The 20,787-nt window shown below is 37.2% G+C and overlaps 3 protein-coding genes and 2 pseudogenes across 4 annotated transcripts; 2 read left to right on the forward strand and 3 right to left on the reverse strand.

Annotated features, from left to right (window-relative positions):
* Nucleotides 1–2,317: 2,317 nt before the first annotated feature.
* On the reverse strand, nucleotides 2,318–3,399 carry LOC104742129 (F-box protein At5g03970 pseudogene; annotated as a pseudogene).
* A 374-nt stretch (nucleotides 3,400–3,773) lies between these two features.
* LOC104743849 (lysine-specific demethylase JMJ29-like) lies at nucleotides 3,774–6,371 on the forward strand (annotated as a pseudogene).
* Nucleotides 6,372–8,641: 2,270 nt separating this feature from the next.
* On the reverse strand, nucleotides 8,642–10,772 carry LOC104743850 (ubiquitin-like-specific protease 1C). Its single transcript, XM_087484433.1, has 7 exons — nucleotides 10,460–10,772; nucleotides 10,347–10,376; nucleotides 10,126–10,221; nucleotides 9,278–9,435; nucleotides 9,121–9,170; nucleotides 8,922–9,029; nucleotides 8,642–8,838 (listed from the first exon to the last, which is right to left on the reverse strand). The coding sequence occupies exons 3-7, from the start codon at nucleotides 10,140–10,142 to the stop codon at nucleotides 8,740–8,742; spliced, it is 432 nt and encodes a 143-aa protein (XP_087340559.1). The 5' UTR covers nucleotides 10,143–10,221; nucleotides 10,347–10,376; nucleotides 10,460–10,772; the 3' UTR covers nucleotides 8,642–8,739.
* An 893-nt stretch (nucleotides 10,773–11,665) lies between these two features.
* LOC147928577 (uncharacterized) lies at nucleotides 11,666–19,034 on the reverse strand. Of its 2 annotated transcripts, XM_087484430.1 has the most exons (5): nucleotides 18,716–19,034; nucleotides 18,582–18,611; nucleotides 18,131–18,501; nucleotides 12,504–12,651; nucleotides 11,666–12,420 (listed from the first exon to the last, which is right to left on the reverse strand). In XM_087484430.1, the coding sequence occupies exons 4-5, from the start codon at nucleotides 12,648–12,650 to the stop codon at nucleotides 11,770–11,772; spliced, it is 798 nt and encodes a 265-aa protein (XP_087340556.1). In that variant the 5' UTR covers nucleotide 12,651; nucleotides 18,131–18,501; nucleotides 18,582–18,611; nucleotides 18,716–19,034; the 3' UTR covers nucleotides 11,666–11,769. The 2 variants fall into 2 exon arrangements, with proteins under 2 accessions (XP_087340556.1, XP_087340555.1); XM_087484429.1 differs by having other exon boundaries at nucleotides 18,131–18,611.
* LOC147928578 (uncharacterized) lies at nucleotides 14,384–18,145 on the forward strand. Its single transcript, XM_087484424.1, has one exon. It carries the CDS (start codon nucleotides 14,518–14,520, stop codon nucleotides 17,716–17,718), a length of 3,201 nt encoding a protein of 1,066 aa, XP_087340550.1. The 5' UTR covers nucleotides 14,384–14,517; the 3' UTR covers nucleotides 17,719–18,145.
* Nucleotides 19,035–20,787: the final 1,753 nt, after the last annotated feature.

Genomic DNA, 20,787 nt, shown 5'->3' on the forward strand with positions numbered 1-20,787 from the left:
TATTCTTCGTCTCCTATGTTACCTGATAAAACTGTGAATTAGCAAAACCTCTTGTCTTAATAAGTCTCAGATAAAGAAGTCACTAAATTAGATAAATAATTTTTACTTACCTTCATATTCAGCAGAACCTCTTAACCAATTACGAGTACAGACTAACAAAGTGCAGACATTATTACCATCTCCAAATCCATAACAAGCTTTGCATGTTGAATGATCTCGCTCCTGAATTCAAAATCAAACAAACCAAAACATTGTCTAGTGTCTTTGTTTTTTCTCTACAGTCTCATTCTTTGTTATCTCTCGTAACGAAGAGATCTTGAGGATGTACCTAGCTGTTTTAGTGAACGATCAAGGAATTATGATTATTAAGTAACCCCAACAAGCAGAAATTGTAAATTTTTCTGTTTCCTTTGTTACTCTTTTAAACCATCCATTTTCATCCTTTAAACCATCCGTTTCTTTTTCTTTAACACAACATAAACGTTGCCATATATACCGATTTTTCAAAAACCACTTTATTAGCCATTCAAGTTTTTCAACAAATAGATTTCCTAAAATCAAAATTTTATTTAGCTGGGAGAGTCGGGATCTCAAAAATCAAAAACTGAGAAGATGAATTGACAAATAACAAGCAAGTGATCAACTAATGAGGCTTTTAACTCATAAAGACGTCCTATATAAAGCTAAAAGATAAACTCACCTCTAACATAAACTATGCAGAGCATGAACTTCAATGAAATAGGTTTTAGTGAACTGACTAAAGATCGATCATTTGGAATGTTATGATTTGTTACCTTGCAAACTTTTATCCAAATCACGCAAGAGTGAATACTTCTTCTGCAAAACATGGGGCAGCGGCACAAGATCTGCAACAGAGAGAGATATCAAGAAAGAGTTGCTTCAATACTATTGCCTGATATCCACAAAAGAAGAGGAAACCATGACAGAGCAAAACCAAAGAATGAACATATAGGTATTACCTTTGTGTCTTCGTTTTGCAGGAGCTGAACACTGTTCTTAGAACATTAAGAGTGAGAGATCATGCCAATATGCACAAAGTGAATGACGTTGAGCTACAACATAATCAAACACTACTAGGATCCCAAAAAAAGCAGAGAAGCTTATGAAACAATAACAACAACACATTAATTAAATGGGACTAAACGGGCTGAATATTGTATAACTTACCCATTTAATTAAATGGGTTTCGAAACCCATACTAACATCACTAGATATGAGGTAGAAGGTTAGTGAGTAACACTGCAGATTCAATGGCAAAGGAAGAGGGCATCAAGACTATCTAATGTCTTGTATTCATGAAGTTAATATTGAAGATAAGAGAATTAATCAAGCTGCTAGAGTTCAGGATTATACAAGCAAGACTTCAAAAACTGTAGATCAGAATTATACAAGCAAGACTTCAGAAACTGTGCACCCGACTTCAGAAGGGCCAGATTTCAGAAACAGAGTGCCCAGTCCGTACGGTGAGACCAAGGAAAGAATCATACCTTTCATTGTTTCATGACACACTTGAGTCTCATGTTCTTGAACTCTCTACCCCTAAACTTGTTGTCTTTCTAGCATTTTCATAACCAATGTCATCACTATCTTCTATTGTACCTTCATATTAGCAAAACCTCTCAGCCAGTTGCAGATGAAAAACTTATTTTAATATCCGGGATCTCAAAAACAAAAAACTGAGAAGATGAATTAACAAATAACAAGCAAGTGAGCAACTAATCAGGCTTTTAACTCATACGTCCTATATAAAGCTAAAAAATAAACTCATCTCTAACATAAACTATGCAGAGCATGAACTTCAATGAAATAGGTTTTAGTGAACTGACTAAAACATCACTAGATATGAGGTAGAAGGTTAGTGAGTAACACTGTAGATTCAATACTCTCTCCTCTCATCCATACTTTGAGATTTGGAAGGTCAACAAAGTACTCATTATCACTCCATTTCTTGATATCGGTGAGTGAGAATGGTCCCTGTGTTTTCCCTTCAGGCAGTTCTGGATCACATAGCTTGCTCTGGATCATAATGCTGGTACTCTCGACAGTCATTCGCCTCTTTGTCATTGCTATCATCATCGCTCAATTGAAAAATATCAACTTGACTTAATGGAGTTTGAGATACATCATCGTGATCATCATCGCTCAGTTCGATAAGATCTACTTGATTACATTGAGTTTGAGGTTCATCATCGTGATCAATCACTGGAACCCGTGGCTGATATGGTGAGTGACTTTGGTATTCATTTCTGTTGAAGAGCTGATCTTCAATAGAGAAAGGCAAAGAAGGCCAAATGGGTCAAAAATACGGCCAGAGTTTACAATATTCCCAAACTAATGAAGATGCATGTCCATGGTACGGAACACATTCAACTAATTGAGACTCCAAGTCACAGGCGAAGATATGCGGGTCCTTTCTGATGTAAACAGAGTTCGAGTTATGATTCATGAACGCTAGCAGCTGCGTTTCTTTTGTCTTAGAAAATCTCTTAGATTCCACTAGGTTCATCTTACATCGCCTTGAATCTCAGCTTATATTGAAGAACCCATTGAAGCGTTACTTTATCGAGCTTCCAAATCTCCATTACCGCTTATCACTCCATCCATATTGTAAAGAACCATCATCAGATTCGCCGAAAACCTATTCATCGTAATCAAATGTTTTCGGAAGTTTTCTCTGATTGATATGTTTCTCTTCATTGTATGTGTCATAGATAGCCACTTGAACTGTTGTGGCAATCCAATATACCACGGAACCGATCACTCTTCCGGGAGTCCACGGCCTGAGCGATATTTCTTGGGGACAAGTCAGTTCCGCATAGCTCCACATACTAGTTTTCGAGGAATAAGTCAGAACTTTCACCTTTTTAGAGGCAAGTACGTAGGAATTCCACTCTGCGCGAATCACCTTGTAGCTTAAACCTTTATCAAGAGAATCTTCGGTCATCAAAGACATAACAAACTCACTGAAATGAGCTTGAGGACACGGAATCTCATCATGGTTCCTCGTATTTACATCCCATAAGTAGTAAGTTTTTGGATGACGACCACAGAGAAGCAAACCATTTGATGAATCGATGTAGTAACCACGCTTTTTCAGAACGCCGGAATATTCCATTTTGTTGCCTATGATGCTCGTTGACAGTAAAGGCATTGGCTGTTGAGGTACATTGTTTTACTGATGAAGAAACTAATGAGATGGAATCTTGGTTTCCAATAGGTTAGGTAAGTGTTGCGGAAGACATGGTTGGAGACAATCTGAAGCCATCTCTTTGATACAAGAATCACCTTGTAGATTGTTTCAGGCGGTAACAGAAGAAGAATCTCAAACATTGCATCATCGCTGTTTAGAACCTCGTGAGCACTTAAATCAGAAATCATCTCCGAATTTTTTTTAGCCCTAATTGAAGAATACATTGCGAAACACACTGTGTTCTTCGATTGTCTATAAACAGAAAAGCCAAAACACAAATCAGAAAAATCAAAAATCCTTAACAAACAGAGGAATCTCAAAATAAATTTCACAAAGTCCGGACAAATCAAGCCTAAGAACTCAGTAAATCTAAAATTTCCAAAGCGAGTCTAACAATCAGCGCTAAATACAACAACAAAATTTGAGGTTTGTAACAAGAAACATAGAATAAGTGACTGACTAAATAAAAAGTGTGTAGAAAAAGTACCTTCTATCAAAAAGAGTAATTAACACTTTAATTTAGCAGCTTGCAAAAAAGTATTTGAAGTGTGGTGGCTGAAACATGAAGAAAGACCACGATTTCTGCCATCAGTGTTCGGATGGGGATAATGGAAGGCTTATCATTTGCAATGAATGTAAAAAGCCAATGTATCGTCAGCAATGTACAAGGAAATGGTAAGTTTCTGTCTAAACTTTAAAATGCATTTTGCTAAAATACGTTTTGGTTTCCAACTCGATTTGTTGTTTTTTTTGCAGGTATCAACATCTATTTTGTGAGAAGGGTGTTGTTGAAAAATGTCCTTTTTGCCTCAAAATTTGTAACTGCGGGGAATGCTTGAAATTGAAGGGTTTAATTGAGGTAAATGAGATTATCGTTAGCATCCATTTCAATATTTTAATGGCAGATGATTTTGTTTTTGAGAGAACCCCAAGACGTTTTTTTTTGTTTGTTAAAATTATGTTTGTTTTTCTGTCTTAAAATGTATCAAAGAGGAAACCGGATTCTGAAAGATGCCATCATCTCGAGTACATGATTGCATCGATGCATCTGTTTCTTAATGAGATAATTGAAGCTCAGAAGCATGAGAATTAAGTCGAGGCAAAGATTCAAGGTATGAATTTTCCGCTACTAATTCTTGGTTTATGTTCCTTCTGAGGGACCTCTGCTATTATATATATGACCTGATTCTATAGGAATACAATCTTTTGAAGTTAAGGCAACTGTGACAGAAGCCCCCGTTAATCAACGCATGTTCTGGTAAGCAACTTATGTTATCTAATACAAAGTTAGGATCTTTCATTTCAGTTTACTTGATCTTACTGCAGATCATCTTGTCTTGCACTGATCTCTATCAAACTTCAATTTTTGACTTGCACCGATGCTGCTCTTTTAAAGATTACAAGTATGAACTTTGTTTACACTGCTGTCAAGAGATTCGCAAAGTAAAGGAATATGTGCATGGTTCACATGCTTCAGAATCGAGCTCCACCTCCGATCCTGAGGACAAAGATAATCCTAACCAATCTATTAAGTGGCGCGTATATCATAACGAAAGAATCTTTTTTGCATCTGGTTTTGGTGAATGTGTTATCATGGAGCACGAATCTTACCGCTGACATTTATGTCAGACTTGAAACAGAAAGCAGATACTATCATGGCGTCATACAAGAAAATTCCTAGATTGTTGAACTGTAGCTGTCCTGGTTTGGAAACTGATAAGAAGAGAAAAACAGCTTCGACGAAGGAATCAAGTGACAACTACTTGTTCTCTCCTAAATCTTGTGATGTCTTAAAAGAAGAAGGGCTTCTGCATTTTCAAGAGCATTGGGCAAAAGGTGAACCAGTAATCGTTAGGAACACTCTCAAGAACATACCTGGTTTAAGCTGGGAGTTAGACGTTATGCTGCGAGCTATATGCGACTACATGAAATCATCAAAAGAAAGTTCTAATTGTTCAGAATACATTGAAGCAGATTCCTTCTTTGATGGTTACAAGAAAGGAAGAAGATATAAAAGCTCATGGCCTAAGATGTTGAAGTTAAAAGACTGGCCTCCTAATGATAGTTTTGAAAATGCTTTGCCTCGTCACTACACTGAGTTCATATCCGTGTTACCTTTCCAAGAATATAGCAATCCAGTAACCGGAATTCTTAACATTGCAACAAAGCTTCCTGATAAATTTCTCAAACCAGATATGGGTCCCAAAAGTTACATTGCCTATGGGTTCCCAGATGAGCTTGGTAGAGGCGATTATGTGACTAAGCTGCATTTGGATATGACAGACGCGGTTAATATACTGACACATATAGCTGAAGTAACTGTAAGTGAAAAAAGAAAAACCAAGGTTGAAATGCTAAAATGGAAATACAAGGAAGATGATGGTATTATTGGGTATTGTAGCCAAGAAGAAGAAGAAGAACCAAACGTGGAAAGCGAACAAAATCATCAAGAAATGGGAGGTGCTCTTTGGGACATATTTAGGAGTGAAGATGTTTCTAAGTTAGAACAGTATATTAAAAAGCATTGCTGAGAATTTAGACATGCATTTGGTCAACCAGTTATGGAGATAATTACTCACCTACTAGCAACAACCTTTTTGACTGAGATTTTACTTTCTTGGTACTGACCAATCATTCTATTTAACAGTAGAGCATAAAAAAAACTCAAGAATGAATTTGGTAAGTACTCAAACAACTATATGTTACTCTCTTTTCGACTGGATTGGGTTATATTAACGGATTTTATTTTGTCTGTTATTATAGGGATTGAGCCATTGACATTTGTGAAAAATCTAGGAGAAGCGGTATTTATTCATGCGGGTTGTCCTCATCAAGTTCAGAATCTAAAGAAAAAACTTTCGGGTTGGATATGTATAGGATTTATCAATAGGGTTGGGTGACCTGACCTGAAATGCAGAGCTCTAAGTAAAACTGAATAGTTTCTGATCTTCCACCTTTTACTATCATCATACCATTTGTTTTGTAGAGGAAACTCTAATCAAAAACTCTGTTTCTGTATGAACAGTCATGCACAATAATTCCAGTTGACTTTGTGTCACCAGAGAACATCCGTAAGTGTCTGTGTCTGACCGAAGAGTTTCGCTGACTTCCCGTGGGCCACTCATCCAGAGTTGACAAAGTTGAGGTCAGCCTTTGTTGATGGATGTCGTGTGCATTGTTGATTGATGTCGTGTGTAGGTTAGCCATACCAATGGCACATTGGTTTAACTAGAAGAACTAGTATAACTCGTAGAAATATGTACTTTGATAGGTCATAGTTTCTCTCTTCTAAATGATCGAGCAAATTTTTGAGTTTGTTTGACTGCGTAGATAATCATCTTCTTTATTGTTGCTCTTTACTTTATATATTCATTCACTTGCCTCACCATTTTAGACTTTTCATGGTAAAAGATAAAGAAGATGCTCATCTACGCGCTTTCGGAAGTATTGTAAGAACTATAAACAATACGAGGAGAGCCTATTACGGGAGGGAGACACAAAAGTATATTTGTTAGAAGTGAGTTTGGTGTTTCATGTTTTTTCCTTTTTGGTATAACTCATGATACACTTCCTTTTTGGCTGCACGTTTTCTTTGTGGCTAAGAGTTATGATTTATCGTGTTTTGGTTTTTTCATGGCTAACAGATTGTTGACTAAAACAAATATGGAATTGGGATTTCCCTCGAGAATATACTCACTTGGTTGGGAGCCGGAGTGTGATAAAAGCCTCAACTACCATAGCAAGATTGCATTTCTAGAAGATGTGAAAAAGGCTGTTGGAAAAGTAGTGTGGAACCGAATTTGTAATTCACCTTTGGGGGTAATTGCACGGTTTGTTACAAATAAATTCTACTGGTCGTTGAAGATTGTCAAAACGCTTCTTGTAAAGCAATTTGTCTGCAACAAAAAATACGAGATATGGTTCTTGTTCGGTAGTACACCAGCTCGGTTTTCCCTATCAGAGTTTGAAAACATAACATGACTAAACTGTGCACCTTTACCAGATAAAAATGATAAGGAAATAGATGTGCGGAAAGGTGTGCATGAAGACTTGTTGAAAAAGATGAGAGTCAGAGTATACGAGAACCCAAGTACGTTCGATCTGGAAAAAGATGAGAGTCAGAGTATACGAGAACCCAAGTACGTTCGATCTGATGCAAGTGGTTAAGGATGTTGCAACTTGGTCAGATGACGACAAAACTCGCTATGCGTATTTGTCTATTTTAGCTGTTGTCATCAAGGGCCACGATCTCAAGACAAAACTACGTAAACGAGCTCTTATGGTATTCGATTTGCCCAAGTTTGAGGGTTATCCATGGGGGAGATTGGCTTTCAAGACTCTAATTAAATCAGTCAAGAAGGCAGATTTGGAGGGAGACTCAATCACAATACATGGCTTCCTACAAGTACTGCAAATATGGATGTACAATCTTTTCCCTGATTTCGGACAACAGTTTGGTGATCCATCAGGTACCATAAGTCCTCCTCTTCTGAAGTTCAAGGGTAAAAAATGGTATCGGACAAGAAATGTCGATCAGATCTTAATTGATGATGAGGTATATGGAGCGATACTTATGTATCGTGTTTGGGTTAATTCAATTTGTTTTTACCGTGAAAGATGTTGATTTCACTTTTGTTTTCCTACATCTTTGTATGTAAACATTGAGAATGCTTTCATCAATAAGTCATAGCCAACTGTTTGGGATGATGATAGTGGGGATAAGAAGATTGACGCTCTTGTGCAAGCCATATGCAAAGAAGGAGGTTTGGGAGATGTTACTTGGGTGGACCAAGGCTTTAAAAGCGTTGATAAAGAAAATAATACAGCTCCCAAACCTCCCGAAGATTCTGAAGAGAGAAACCATGGAGAAGAAAAGAGGAAGAAAAGGACAAAAACTATGACTGAAGGGGAATGGCTTCGAAGTGTTTTGAGAGGGAAGAAAAAGAGAAAAAAATGACTACAGACGAATGGTATCCAAATTTTTTTGAAAATGTGGTTAGAAACTGTGTTGAATGTAAGTCAAAAGCGTAGAGGAAAGGAACCAGTTCCCAAAGCCTCTCCACCACATCAAAGACCTATCTCAAACAACTGCTGCTTGCTTTTCTTCTCTTTCTTCAATGAAATAGGTTTTAGTGAACTGACAAAAGATCGATCATTTGGAATGTTATGATTTGTTACCTTGCAAACTTTTATCCAAATCACACAAGAGTGAATACTTCTTATGCAGAACATGGACCAGCGACACAAGATCTGCAACAGAGAGAGATATCAAGAAAGAGTTGCTTCAGTATTATTGCCTGATATCCACAAACGAAGAGGAAACCATGACAGAGCAAAACCAAAGAATGAACATATAGGCATTACCTTTGTGTCTTCGTTTTGTAGGAGCTGAAGACTGTTCTTACCGCCGTCAGTTTCATGCCTTACTTTGGCTACAATGTATAGTTATATATTTAGTCTTGATTTCTATTTCATTCTGTACCAAAAAAATATAAAAGAAACAGAAACAACAACACATCTTTTTGAAATCATGTTTGATTACTCTCACGGAATATTTCAATGAGTTTGTTCCTGATTTTTATCTTCAAAGCGGAGGCTTCAGCGGGGTTAAACCACTTCTCGTCAATCTGGAGGTGGAAGTATGTTAGCAACAAATAATTTATAAGAGAGAGGGAGGGGGCAGGGGGGAGGGGTTAGAAGCTAAACACACCAATCCAAAACCGTTCAATTGCAGCCTCTGAGGAGCGTCCTCGATGAACTGTTTTATGAAGAAGAGCACAAACAGACCACAGTCGGATGCATTCTCCTGTTGCAGAACCTGTTGAGAAGGTCAAATAAAAAGTTAAGATGAGTTCTACACTTTGTCTTTAAATACAATAATTTGCAACTTCGAACTAAAAGATATTAACTTCCACTTCAGCTTCGTTGATCCAATTGGGGAGGTCTCTCCATATTTTTTCTGAAATAGGTAAATCCGGTGAAAGAGTACTCATAAAGATTCATTCCTCTCTTAGAAAACTGCAACAATAAGTTGTAAACAATAGAATCTAATGAAGATGGTCTTACTTAAGTAGTCAGCATTAAAATCATTGGTCAGCCACCTTTTGATATGATTGAAAATTGAACTTGTTGGGTGAAGGCTTAGTGAATCTAAGTGAAGTAAAGTCACTCCTGATTCGTCTTTCTTCTCTGGAATGCAAATTATTACTATGCTCCAGTGCCGACTGAAATATGCAAGAGAAAATACCATGAAACATTCTAAACAGTTCGCGCTGAGGATAACATTTCTCCATTCAAAAGAGATGCCATAACTCTGATCTAACGTAGCATTTTTTGCAGTCCCTGCTTAAAATGACCATAATTGTCTGTTCATGCCATACAGATGCAATCAGTGGGATTCGATAGACAACAGTTAGGAAATTACTTACGCTTCATGTATTGGTATGAATATATATGATTTACAGAATAGATTTAAACCATTTCACCACCGCCTCAACTTCACAAAACCATTACCCTTATTACATTGAAAGGACAAGACGAAGAGACCAATTAATACATTAGTAGCCAAAAATAAGATATGTGAATCACATCTTTCATCTACTTTTGCACATGAAATATTTAAATTCAACCATCTACACAACAATGAAACTTAAACATCCTTCATCTAATATGTTTAAGTTTTTATTTAGACTCAATTTTTTATTTTATTTATAGAAACCAAACCTTCTTTGAAATAATTTTTACGAGCTTCGCGTAGAAAAATGTATTGAAGAAATGACAATTCAAAGCTATCCTATTTTCTGAAAACACATGGTGCTGCATGAACCTAGCCAAATAGCACGGAGAATAATCACATAAAAGCCATAAGACGAGAAAGATAATGTAAATACATAGATCTGTCACTCTAAACTCACCTGATGTAGAAATTCATAACTTCCGATGAGAGAAAATTTCCAGGTATAAGGCATTTAAAATCTTCAAGAGACACTTGAAGACATTCTGGGTTATCCCTGACCACCAGATGAAGTAAAACTAATAAACAGGTCATATATTATTGACAAAAAAAAACAGGTCATATATCAAAGTATTGGAGTCAGTAAAGCTACGCCAACTACATGATAACTCTTTTACCCACCTTGATGGGTAGCAAATCACTTTTGGTAACCTGAAGATTTAACCAAGATTAAGTTATTTTTCCAGCAAAAATCGGTCACTTAATGAATGTAAGCAGAAGCACTCCTCTTTTACCCTTCAGGTAGTTCAAATATTGTCTCAGCTGACTCTGACTCCTCAACCACCTCGTTTTCCAGCTTGTTGGTGTTTGGAATGGAGTTTTTGCGCTTTTCCTCCACAGCCCCAGAGACTTTCCCAATCGACAAACTATTTACACACTGGTAAGAATAAGAAAGAATTTCGGCAACTATCCTCACCTTTTTAGGTAAGCAATAAGTCTTTTTTATACAGCTGAAAACAAACAACAGTTCAAACGTTACACGATGCAAAATATTCACGAAATTAGCTGAAATGCTTATCAACAATTCAATCCCATCTTCTTGGTTACTGGCATGGAATCACAGATTTTGCTACGAAATAATTTCTTTAGCTTTTTCCAACTCAATGCCTTTGAATCCTAACCACTCTGATTCAATCTGTAACCATTGTTAACTAACTTCATGAATGAATCAAGATCGTCACTGTGTTCATCAACTAAGGCAGATAAATGAGCATCATATTCTACCGATGTGGGACTTATTCTAACACGGGACAGCAGAAACTGAATTAGCTGCCCGGAAAACCCCAATCCGTCTCTATTATGTGCACCACCATCTATCTGTAAAACTTGAGGATTGGGCCCAAGAAACTCATCATCTTATATTGTTATTCTATATGGTAACTATATATCCATATAATAATCTATTCTATGTCAAACTTCATATCATGGTGGTCTATTCTATGTTAATATTGTATGTGTATATATATGGCATTACCTGTTCAGGCACCTGATCACCATTCACGGCTTTGCTTTCGCTTTTAGAAGGACATCCACCAGTTATGTTATACAACCTATGCATGCTCCTAATCTCGTCCTTCAGGAATCGTACCTCGCCCATCATTTCTCCAAATTCCTTCTCGTAAGGTTCTTTCGAACAACTCAGGTACCCTTCACACATCATTACTGATTTCTGGTCATATACGGTGGCCATCTGACGAAGAAGAACTGAAATGTCCAACAGTTCAACTGTCTTGTTGGCCCTACGTCGTTTCCTTCCAGGTTCATTGGCATCTTCTGCTCTTTCTTTAATCATCGTCTCATCATCTCTATCAGCATGCTCTGACGACTCGGCATACCTCAGGTTCTGTAACACAGCCTCATCTTTGGTGACCCCACCAGTCCATGTGTTCAGTTCAAATGGGTAGTCCTCTGCTATTAAAGCAAGCATATTATCAACTGCAAGATCCAGACTCTCCTTGAACCTTAGTGACTCCTCTCATCAGTCTTTTACTAACAACGCCTTCACCGTTGCCTATCCATACACAGATTATATTAGTAAGAGACATCAAGCAACATAGTCGCAGTACAACAAATATAGAATAACACACACAAAAGATACTTGTCCTCTATTATCAAGATTCTTTGCAGATTTTACATTGATGATCAACCTCCTAGCCAGATCGTGTTCTTCCATATCTCCTTCTAGTACATTAAGAGGACCTATTATAGCATGACAGCTGCAGACAGTTACAAGTACCATGGCCTGAGCAAACCCTTGCACCACAACTGATTTTTGTGCATCGTAGTGGAAAGGATGATTTGCCGTTACACTTTGAACAGTTAGTAGGAATGATTCCCGCCCCCATGGGTAGTTCAAGAACTCTTCAATATCACCAAGCATCGCTACTACCTCAGGTCTGATCAAAGTACAACCACTTGTCGGACACAATATCCCTTCAACGATTAGTAAAAGCGCTAGCCTAAATCGTCCCAAAGGAGTTTTGCATTCTTTGTTGTTTAGGATGTCTACAATATTTTGCGGTGTTGGTTCAGTCTTCAACTTTCCAAACAAAGATTTCCAAATTTCCCCTTTCTCTTTTCTGGTACCCAAGGTCTTGCAGTTCAAACTAGTAACTAGAGAAAAGTCTTCAATGGCGTATCTTATTGGCTTCCGAGGAAAGGTCCACCACAACTCTGATTTCCTGGTTGTCTTCAACTGCAGTGTCAAAAGTAATGCAAAAACTGAGCGGAGAACGTGTGTTCCCTCATCTGCATTATGTAACTAAATTGGGACTCTACCAATTGCTTCTTCTGGTCGTTGTCCAACTCCAATGCCTTTTTTATAGTTTCTATCCAGTGGAGGTTGAGGTAGTTATTTACTCTCCTCTGCCCACATGGTTCACACCCAGTCTTAAACATCCGTCTTGGCAATTCAAACTCAGCCATCCTGCAAAAAAAATAGATAACTGTCAGTTACATATGAGGTAAGAGGTGCCCGGAGATTCATCTTGTAGTTAACTTTAAAACTAAGAAGAAAGAAACAGCATATAGAGAAAAGACCACACTCATACACAGCATATAGAAAAAAGATCAAACTCATAAACAACATATAGAGAAAAGACCACACTCATAAACAGCATATAGAAAAGACAACATTTGAAAACAAGCATACAGAAATGACCACGCTCATATAAATAGCCCTATATACTAGCAAAGAATCACGCCATACAGAGTGAAAAAGTAAATCTGAAATCAATACACAGTATTGACAAAGCATTCCATAGAATGAATTCCCTAGCACAAACATACCATATTTGGGTCCATTCTACAACAACAAAAGGAAAAAAAAAAGAAGAAAAAAAAAATTATATTACTGTTTCTCGTATCACCATCATGATGTGATCATGGATGGGGCTAAGGAGGATGAGCTTGTAGCTGAGTTTGAAGCTGAGGAACATGTAGCTGAGCTTGAACCTGAGGAGCTTGTAGCTGAGGAACCATTGTTTGTACCGGAAGGACCAATGACTAGAGCAAAAGCTAAGAAGCTAAAGGATGCACTAAATGGGCTTATTCAAGAGCTTATGGTCAAAGAGAGCATTGAAAAATCTATTGAGGATGATACCTATCAAGTCCATCCCACTTTGAACCTAATTCAAGTCCAAGAAAGCCCAAAATAATCACTTTATTTTGTGGTCAAAGAAGAGTGACGAAAATTGAGATACATGCACCTAGAGTCACTTTGGAGGAAGGGATACATGCACAAGAATTGGGTCTTCATTCAACCATCTATCTTAATTGTTTTTTTTAAGTTTTAAGACTAGTTAATACTTGGCTTTGTTACCAAGTTTTCTTATCCTATATAAACTCATGTAAGATCATTGAAATAACAATCCAACTTTTTATCAAAACCTTTTCTTTTTGAGAGTGATTCTCTTCTGTTCTTTGTGAACAAAACCGATTGCTTGGTGTGATTCCAACAATCAAAACCGACTACTTGGTGTGATTCCGATAGTCAAAACCCCGATCTCCTTGGTGCGAGGCTGAGAGATCCGATCTTTTTGGTGCGAGGCTGAAAGATCAAACCGGTATATCAAGAGTCTTTCCGCAACTCTTGTGCGACCATTCATTCCACCATCCTTATTCTTGAGGCTTCGTCGTCTTTAGAATCAAGGTGTTTCTATCAACCAACTCGAAGGTGCCGAATCCTTGGGAGGATCATATCAAGTGGTATCAGAGCACACCCTTGAGTTTGGTATTCTATCATTTTATCATCTTCTAACCGTTCATCTTCTTCCTATCATTTTCTATCTTTCAATCTTCTATCTATCATCTTTCTATCTTTCCATCTTCTTTATTTTCATCTTCTCATCTTTTCATCTTCTATTTCTATTTATTTTATTCTTAAAAAAAAAAGCAAAAAAAAAAAGCAAAAAGAAAAAAAAGAAAAAAACAAAACAAAAAAACAAAACAAAAAAAAAAGGAAAAAAAAAAAGAGAGAAAAAAAATTCTTTTCTATTCAAAAAAAACAAAAACAAAACAGTTCTGTTCTTTTCAAAAAAAAAAAAAAAAAAAAAATCTACTTCTATCAATCGGTTCTATTTTATCTTTTGGTATCTCGCTGAGTTTGATTCTGTTTCGACTGTTTTGGAAAAACATTGGGTTTGATTGGTTTCTGTTCTATTTGAACATTTGAGAGTCACTAGAACACACTTTGAGAGTTGAGAGTAAACACTGGTGAGTGAAACACTTGAGAGTAAACACTTGTGAGGATTTTGTTTTTGTGAGTTTGTTCATCTTGCAGGTTTCTTCAAATATGGCTGACGGAGAAAATAACAACCATGAAGTAGAACAACCCGGGAGACTTCAAAATATCCAGATGGAAGCATTGTTGGGAGAAATGCGGAGGATGATGAGGGTTGAGATGAATGCAGTCTATGAGAGGTTGGACGAAGTTCAAGCAGAAGCACAACAAAGGCAACCACAAAACTTGCCTAATCAACAGAGGAGAGTAGAGGAGGAGTTAAGAATGCCAAGAGATGTAGCAGCTGAAGATTACTACAGTCGTAGTGGAAACTCATCTCAAGGAGGCCGAAGGAGACCTAGACGTGTGCGAGAAGGCAGAGAAAGAAATGATGATAACATTGGAGGGCTGAAGTTTAAAATTCCACCATTTATTGGGAAAAATGATCCAGATGTCTACTTGGAGTGGGAGAAGAAGGTAGAACAAGTTTTCAATTTTCAACACTATTCTGAGATCAATAAGGTGCGAATGGCGGCTGTTGAGTTTAGTGAGTATGCGCTTAGCTGGTGGGATCAGTTGGTGACTTCACGAAGACGTAATGGCGAATATCCGATTGAGACTTGGGCTGTGATGAAGGCTATCATGAGGAGAAGGTTTGTTCCGGGCCATTACCACCGCGATCTGCATCAAAAGCTAAGGAGACTGACTCAGGGAAGTCGAAGTGTGGAGGATTACTATCAAGAGATGGAGATTCTTTTAATAAGAGCTGATCTGGTTGAGGACCGAGAAGCTACTATGGCTAGATTCATGAGTGGGTTGAACCAAGATGTCCAAGATAGGCTTGAGATGGAACATTACGTGGAGCTTGAAGAGATGTTACATAAAGCAATCTTGGTGGAAAAGCAACTCAAGAGAAGAAGTTCTACGCGGATAACTTATGGTGTTGGTTCATCTAACCCAAAAACAAGTTACCAGAAGGAAGAAAAGCCAGTTTGTATTCCAAAGGCTGAAGCGAAGCCAATTGTTGCCAATCAAGTTACCAAGGACAAAGCTGAGGCTACCAGAACCCGAGCTCGTGATGTGACGTGTTATAAGTGTCATGGCAGAGGACACTATGCGCATGAATGTTCCAACAGAAGAACCATGATTCTCTTGGAGAATGGAGAGTTTGAATCAGAAAATGAAGAGGTGGTTTCGGATTCACTTGAAGAACTTGAAGAAATTCCAGCAAAGGGTGAGATATTGGTGGCAAGGAGATCACTTAGTGTTCAAACTATGATTGTGGAACATGAGCAAAGGGAGAATCTATTTCATACAAGGTGCCATGTCCGAGATAAGGTATGTTGTCTCATAATTGATGGCGGGAGTTGTACTAATGTGGCGAGTGAAACAATGGTCAAGAAGCTTGGGCTAACTACGGAGAAACACCCGAAGCCATATAAGCTGCAATGGCTTAATGATGATGGTGAGATGAAGGTTAGTATCCAAGTAAAGGTTCCTATTGTCATTGGGAAATATGAGGATGAGGTTTTGTGCGATGTTCTACCTATGGAGGCAAGTCATATTCTTTTGGGAAGACCATGGCAATCTGACCGGAGAACAAGCCATGATGGTTTCACCAATCGTTATTCTTTTGAGTTCAAAGGCAAGAAGATCATTTTAGTTCCGTTGACACCTCATGAAGTTTATCAAGATCAGTTGATTCTCAAGCAGAGGAAAGAAACAAACACCATGAGCGACCCCACAAACACAATTCACCAAAAAGAGAGCGAGAGTTTGAGAAAAACCAAGTCAAAGGCCTGTGAGAGAAAACCTGTGAGGCATTCAAATTTCTTTGTGAGAAAAGGAGAGGTTAAGAGAGCTTTATTTTCAAAACAATCTTTGATCATGTTTGTTTTCAAAGAAACTCTCATGAATTTTTCTGACCTTGCACCGGTGTTACCGAGTGAGATAACCTTTCTTTTGCAGGATTTTGAGGACGTATTCCCGGAGGACAATCCGAAAGGTTTACCACCTACCCGTGGTATTGAACACCAAATAGACTTTGTTCCTGGTGCATCACTTCCAAACCGACCAGCTTATAGGACTAATCCTGTGGAGACATTGGAGTTGCAAAGACAAGATAATGAGCTCATGGAGAAGGGACATGTTAGAGAGAGCATGAGCCCGTGTGCAGTCCCATTCCTAATTGTGCCCAAAAAGGATGGAAGTTGGCGCATGTGTGTTGATTGTAGAGCTATCAACAACATCACGGTAAAGTATCCACATCCTATTTTTACTCAGCCTTTGCATGATATTTCTAAGGATTTTGTGCTTGGTTTGCCTAGAACTAGGACTGGTAAAGATTCAGTTTTTGTGGTTATTGAACGATTTTCAAAAATGGCGCATTTCATACCTTGTCACAAAACTGATAATGCTTTGAATGTTGTTGAGTTGTTCTTCAAGGAAATTGTTCGTTTGCATGGAGTGCCTAAGTCAATTGTTTTTGATAGGGATACAAAGTTTTTGAGTTACTTCTGGAAAACACTTTGGTCTAAACTAGGGACTAAGTTACTATTCTCCACTACTTGTCATCCACAAACTGATGGTCAAACTGAAGTAGTTAATAGAACTTTGTCTACTCTCTTGCGAGCTTTGATCAAAAAGAACATTAAAACTTGGGAAGAATGTTTACCACATGTTGAGTTTGCATACAATCAATCAGTTCATTCTTCAACTAAGTTTTCTCCATTCCAAATTGTTTATGGCTTTAATCCTTTATCTCCATTGGATCTAACCCCTCTACCTTTGAGTGAAAGAGCTAGCTTGGATGGGAAAAAGAAAGCTGACCTTGTCAAACAGATCCATGAGAAAGCTAGAATAAACATTGAGGAGAAGACAAAGCAGTATGCAAAACAAGCAAACAAAGGAAGGCGCAAGATGGTTTTCAAACCAGGAGACCAAGTGTGGGTTCACTTGAGAAAAGAACGGTTTCCAGCTGAAAGGAAGTCAAAACTGATGCCTAGAATCGATGGGCCCTTTGAGATCACAAGAAAGATTAATGACAATGCTTACCAACTTGATCTTCAAGGTAAGTACAATGTGAATTCAAGCTTTAATGTTTCTGATTTGGTTCTTTTTGTGGCAGATGATCCAGATTTGAGGTCAAATCCTTTTCAAGAGGAGGGGGATGATATGATCATGGATGGGGCTAAGGAGGATGAGCTTGTAGCTGAGTTTGAAGCTGAGGAACATGTAGCTGAGCTTGAACCTGAGGAGCTTGTAGCTGAGTAACCATTGTTTGTACCGGAAGGACCAATGACTAGAGCAAAAGCTAAGAAGCTAAAGGATGCACTAAATGGGCTTATTCAAGAGCTTATGGTCAAAGAGAGCATTGAAAAATCTATTGAGGATGATACCTATCAAGTCCATCCCACTTTGAACCTAATTCAAGTCCAAGAAAGCCCAAAATAATCACTTTATTTTGTGGTCAAAGAAGAGTGACGAAAATTGAGATACATGCACCTAGAGTCACTTTGGAGGAAAGGATACATGCACAAGAATTGGGTCTTCATTTAACCATCTATCTTAATTGTTTTTTTTAAGTTTTAAGACTAGTTAATACTTGGCTTTGTTACCAAGTTTTCTTATCCTATATAAACTCATGTAAGATCATTGAAATAACAATCCAACTTTTTATCAAAACCTTTTCTTTTTGAGAGTGATTCTCTTCTGTTCTTTGTGAACAAAATTGATTGCTTGGTGTGATTCCAACAATCAAAACCGACTACTTGGTGTGATTCCGATAGTCAAAACCCCGATCTCCTTGGTGCGAGGCTGAGAGATCCGATCTTTTTGGTGCGAGGCTGAGAGATCCGATCTTTTTGGTGCGAGGCTGAAAGATCAAACCGGTATATCAAGAGTCTTTCCGCAACTCTTGTGCGACCATTCATTCCACCATCCTTATTCTTGAGGCTTCGTCGTTTTTAGAATCAAGGTGTCTCTATCAACCAACTCGAAGATGCCAAATCCTTGGGAGGATCATATCACATCATCTAAATTCCCTTATTATATTAACTTTCAGGTAAATTTTGTTTAGCTGCAGAAATAAGAAGCATAATAATTAATCTCAGAAATCCAGCAAAAAAAAATGTTACCTCCGAAAGACAAGTCTGACCCTGGAATCTCTGCACCGCATTACAATTCTGAAGATTTAGTATTCAAACCGAAATCACCCAAAAACGAATAAAGTAGAAATAAACAAAATTGCAATTTGAGGAAGATGAAGTACATATCCAAGCACGGTCTTTGATTAGAAATCTCCAAAACCCCACTAATCTTCGCTGGAGCAGAAGCGAAGTCTTAATTTACAAGTCCAAACTTGCGACTAAGGGATGTAAAAAGAGACCGAGAGACAGATTGAGAAAAATTGTGTTATCTTGGTCAGTACCCAAACGACGAAGCGGCGAAGAATTACAATTTTGAGAAGATGAAGCGCCCAAGACGAAGAAGCTATTTTTCATCCCAAAAAGTAAATAAAAATTGTGTCATTTTGAAACATATCCTTTTTTTTTTAGTTTTATTTTGAAACTCTTCAGGGTCATAGTTCCAATTTATTATAGTTCATTGTTCATTATTGTATCAGAATGCATTCCAATTTATTTTACGGAAGTTTTTTTTTTTTGTTAAAAATTTATTTTACGGAAGTTAAGAGGAGAAGACTATTCTATATGCGTCAAGGGAGCAGTCCATTCCATAACGTCTACAGAAAAGTCTGATATCGTTTCATTTTTTTTGTTAGAAAGTTATTCTTGTAATTTACAATTTCTTAAATCATACTATTGAGAGTTGAAAAATAGCTGTTTTACTCTTAGTACTTTTCGGAGTATTAAAAAAATTACCTTTTATTTCCTCTGTAATAATAAAAAAAGGAAATAGTATTTTTTTTTTTACGAAATGAAATAAAAACCAAGACGACACAAATATTTACACATTCTAGCCAAAGTAATAAAAGCATGAAACTGAGGCCGGTTTCATCTTTTCACGTTAAAAGATGAAAAACCAGTGGGATATTTTATTTATTTACAACTTGTGTTCCCAAGGACCACCGTAGTGTGGTATAGAATGCTCCCACTTGACCCCTGTAGAATGGACTGCTCTTAACTTCCTTAAATAGAATTGACTGCTCTCTTGACTTCCGTAACATAGAATGAACTGCTCTCTCGACGCATATAGAATAGAATCGACAATTTCTTGACATCTTTAAGACTGTAAACGGATTATTATGAGTTATGAAAAGAATTAAACCGATTTCCTAAACTCATAATAATTGAATTTCCATAACAACGCAATCGTTGAGTAATTAATGTAAAATATTATTTGTCTTTAGAAACTCTAGGAAATTCAATTGTTATGAGTTTAGGAAATCGGTTTCCTGAGCAGAACCTTTTGGATTATTTAAAAACTAATTAGAGGATTAAATATCTAGATTTTTAGATCCGTTATTGTTGATTTATTTATGCATAATTACAAAAACGATATTTTCGATAATTGTTTAAGTTTATAATTATAAATGTGTAACACATTTTCGAAACTGGCTGTGGGATCAGCTGGTTAAGTCTTATGTTAGAATTGTTAGAGGTCATGGGTTCAAGTTACAAGTGTTGTATTTTCAACTTTTTTTGAACTAAAAAGAGCCAAAACGACGTTGTTTCATGAACACGGTGCCACGTATGGATTTCAAATTCGGCTCAATTTTAGAAATATAGGTATGAATTTTCAATTTTTTTATTGTACATATTTACATTGGCACTAGCAAATTATACAGGTAGAAATTCACACTTTTAAGAAGGTACAGGTATAAAATGGTCATTTTTCCCTCATTAGACTATATAGTTCTACATAAGTTTTAACCTACTTTTTTTTTTGTGTACCTAAAGGTCATAGTTAATAAAAGAAAGAGGCTTCCTCGCTATTCTATCGGTCATTTAAAAAACTATGAAAGTAAGATTAATAAGAAATTTTCATGACTGGTGATTGGTGATTTTGAATATAAGTAAAATATGAATTATGTTTTTTTTTCTTTTTTTTTTGATAAAAAAAGATAAATCTCTGGATCTATGGAAAAGTCCGAGACTAATTTTTGGGGAGAGGATATCCTACGGGTCTTTAAAATTTGCAAATGGGTGGTACGCAATAGGCTTATACCCATGTGGATATAGGGATAAAACTGAACAATGCACTCGAGTAAAATCGATTCATAGCCAAAACCAACAAAACGACTCTTCCACCAAGCTAGAACTATTAACCCACCACTTCGTGGTTAATATAAACTATATTACTCCCTAAATCGTAATCTTTTTC

Source organism: Camelina sativa, chromosome 14, assembly GCF_030686135.1.
Source record: "Camelina sativa cultivar CO46 ecotype springtype chromosome 14, ASM3068613v1".
Taxonomy (NCBI): domain Eukaryota; kingdom Viridiplantae; phylum Streptophyta; class Magnoliopsida; order Brassicales; family Brassicaceae; genus Camelina; species Camelina sativa.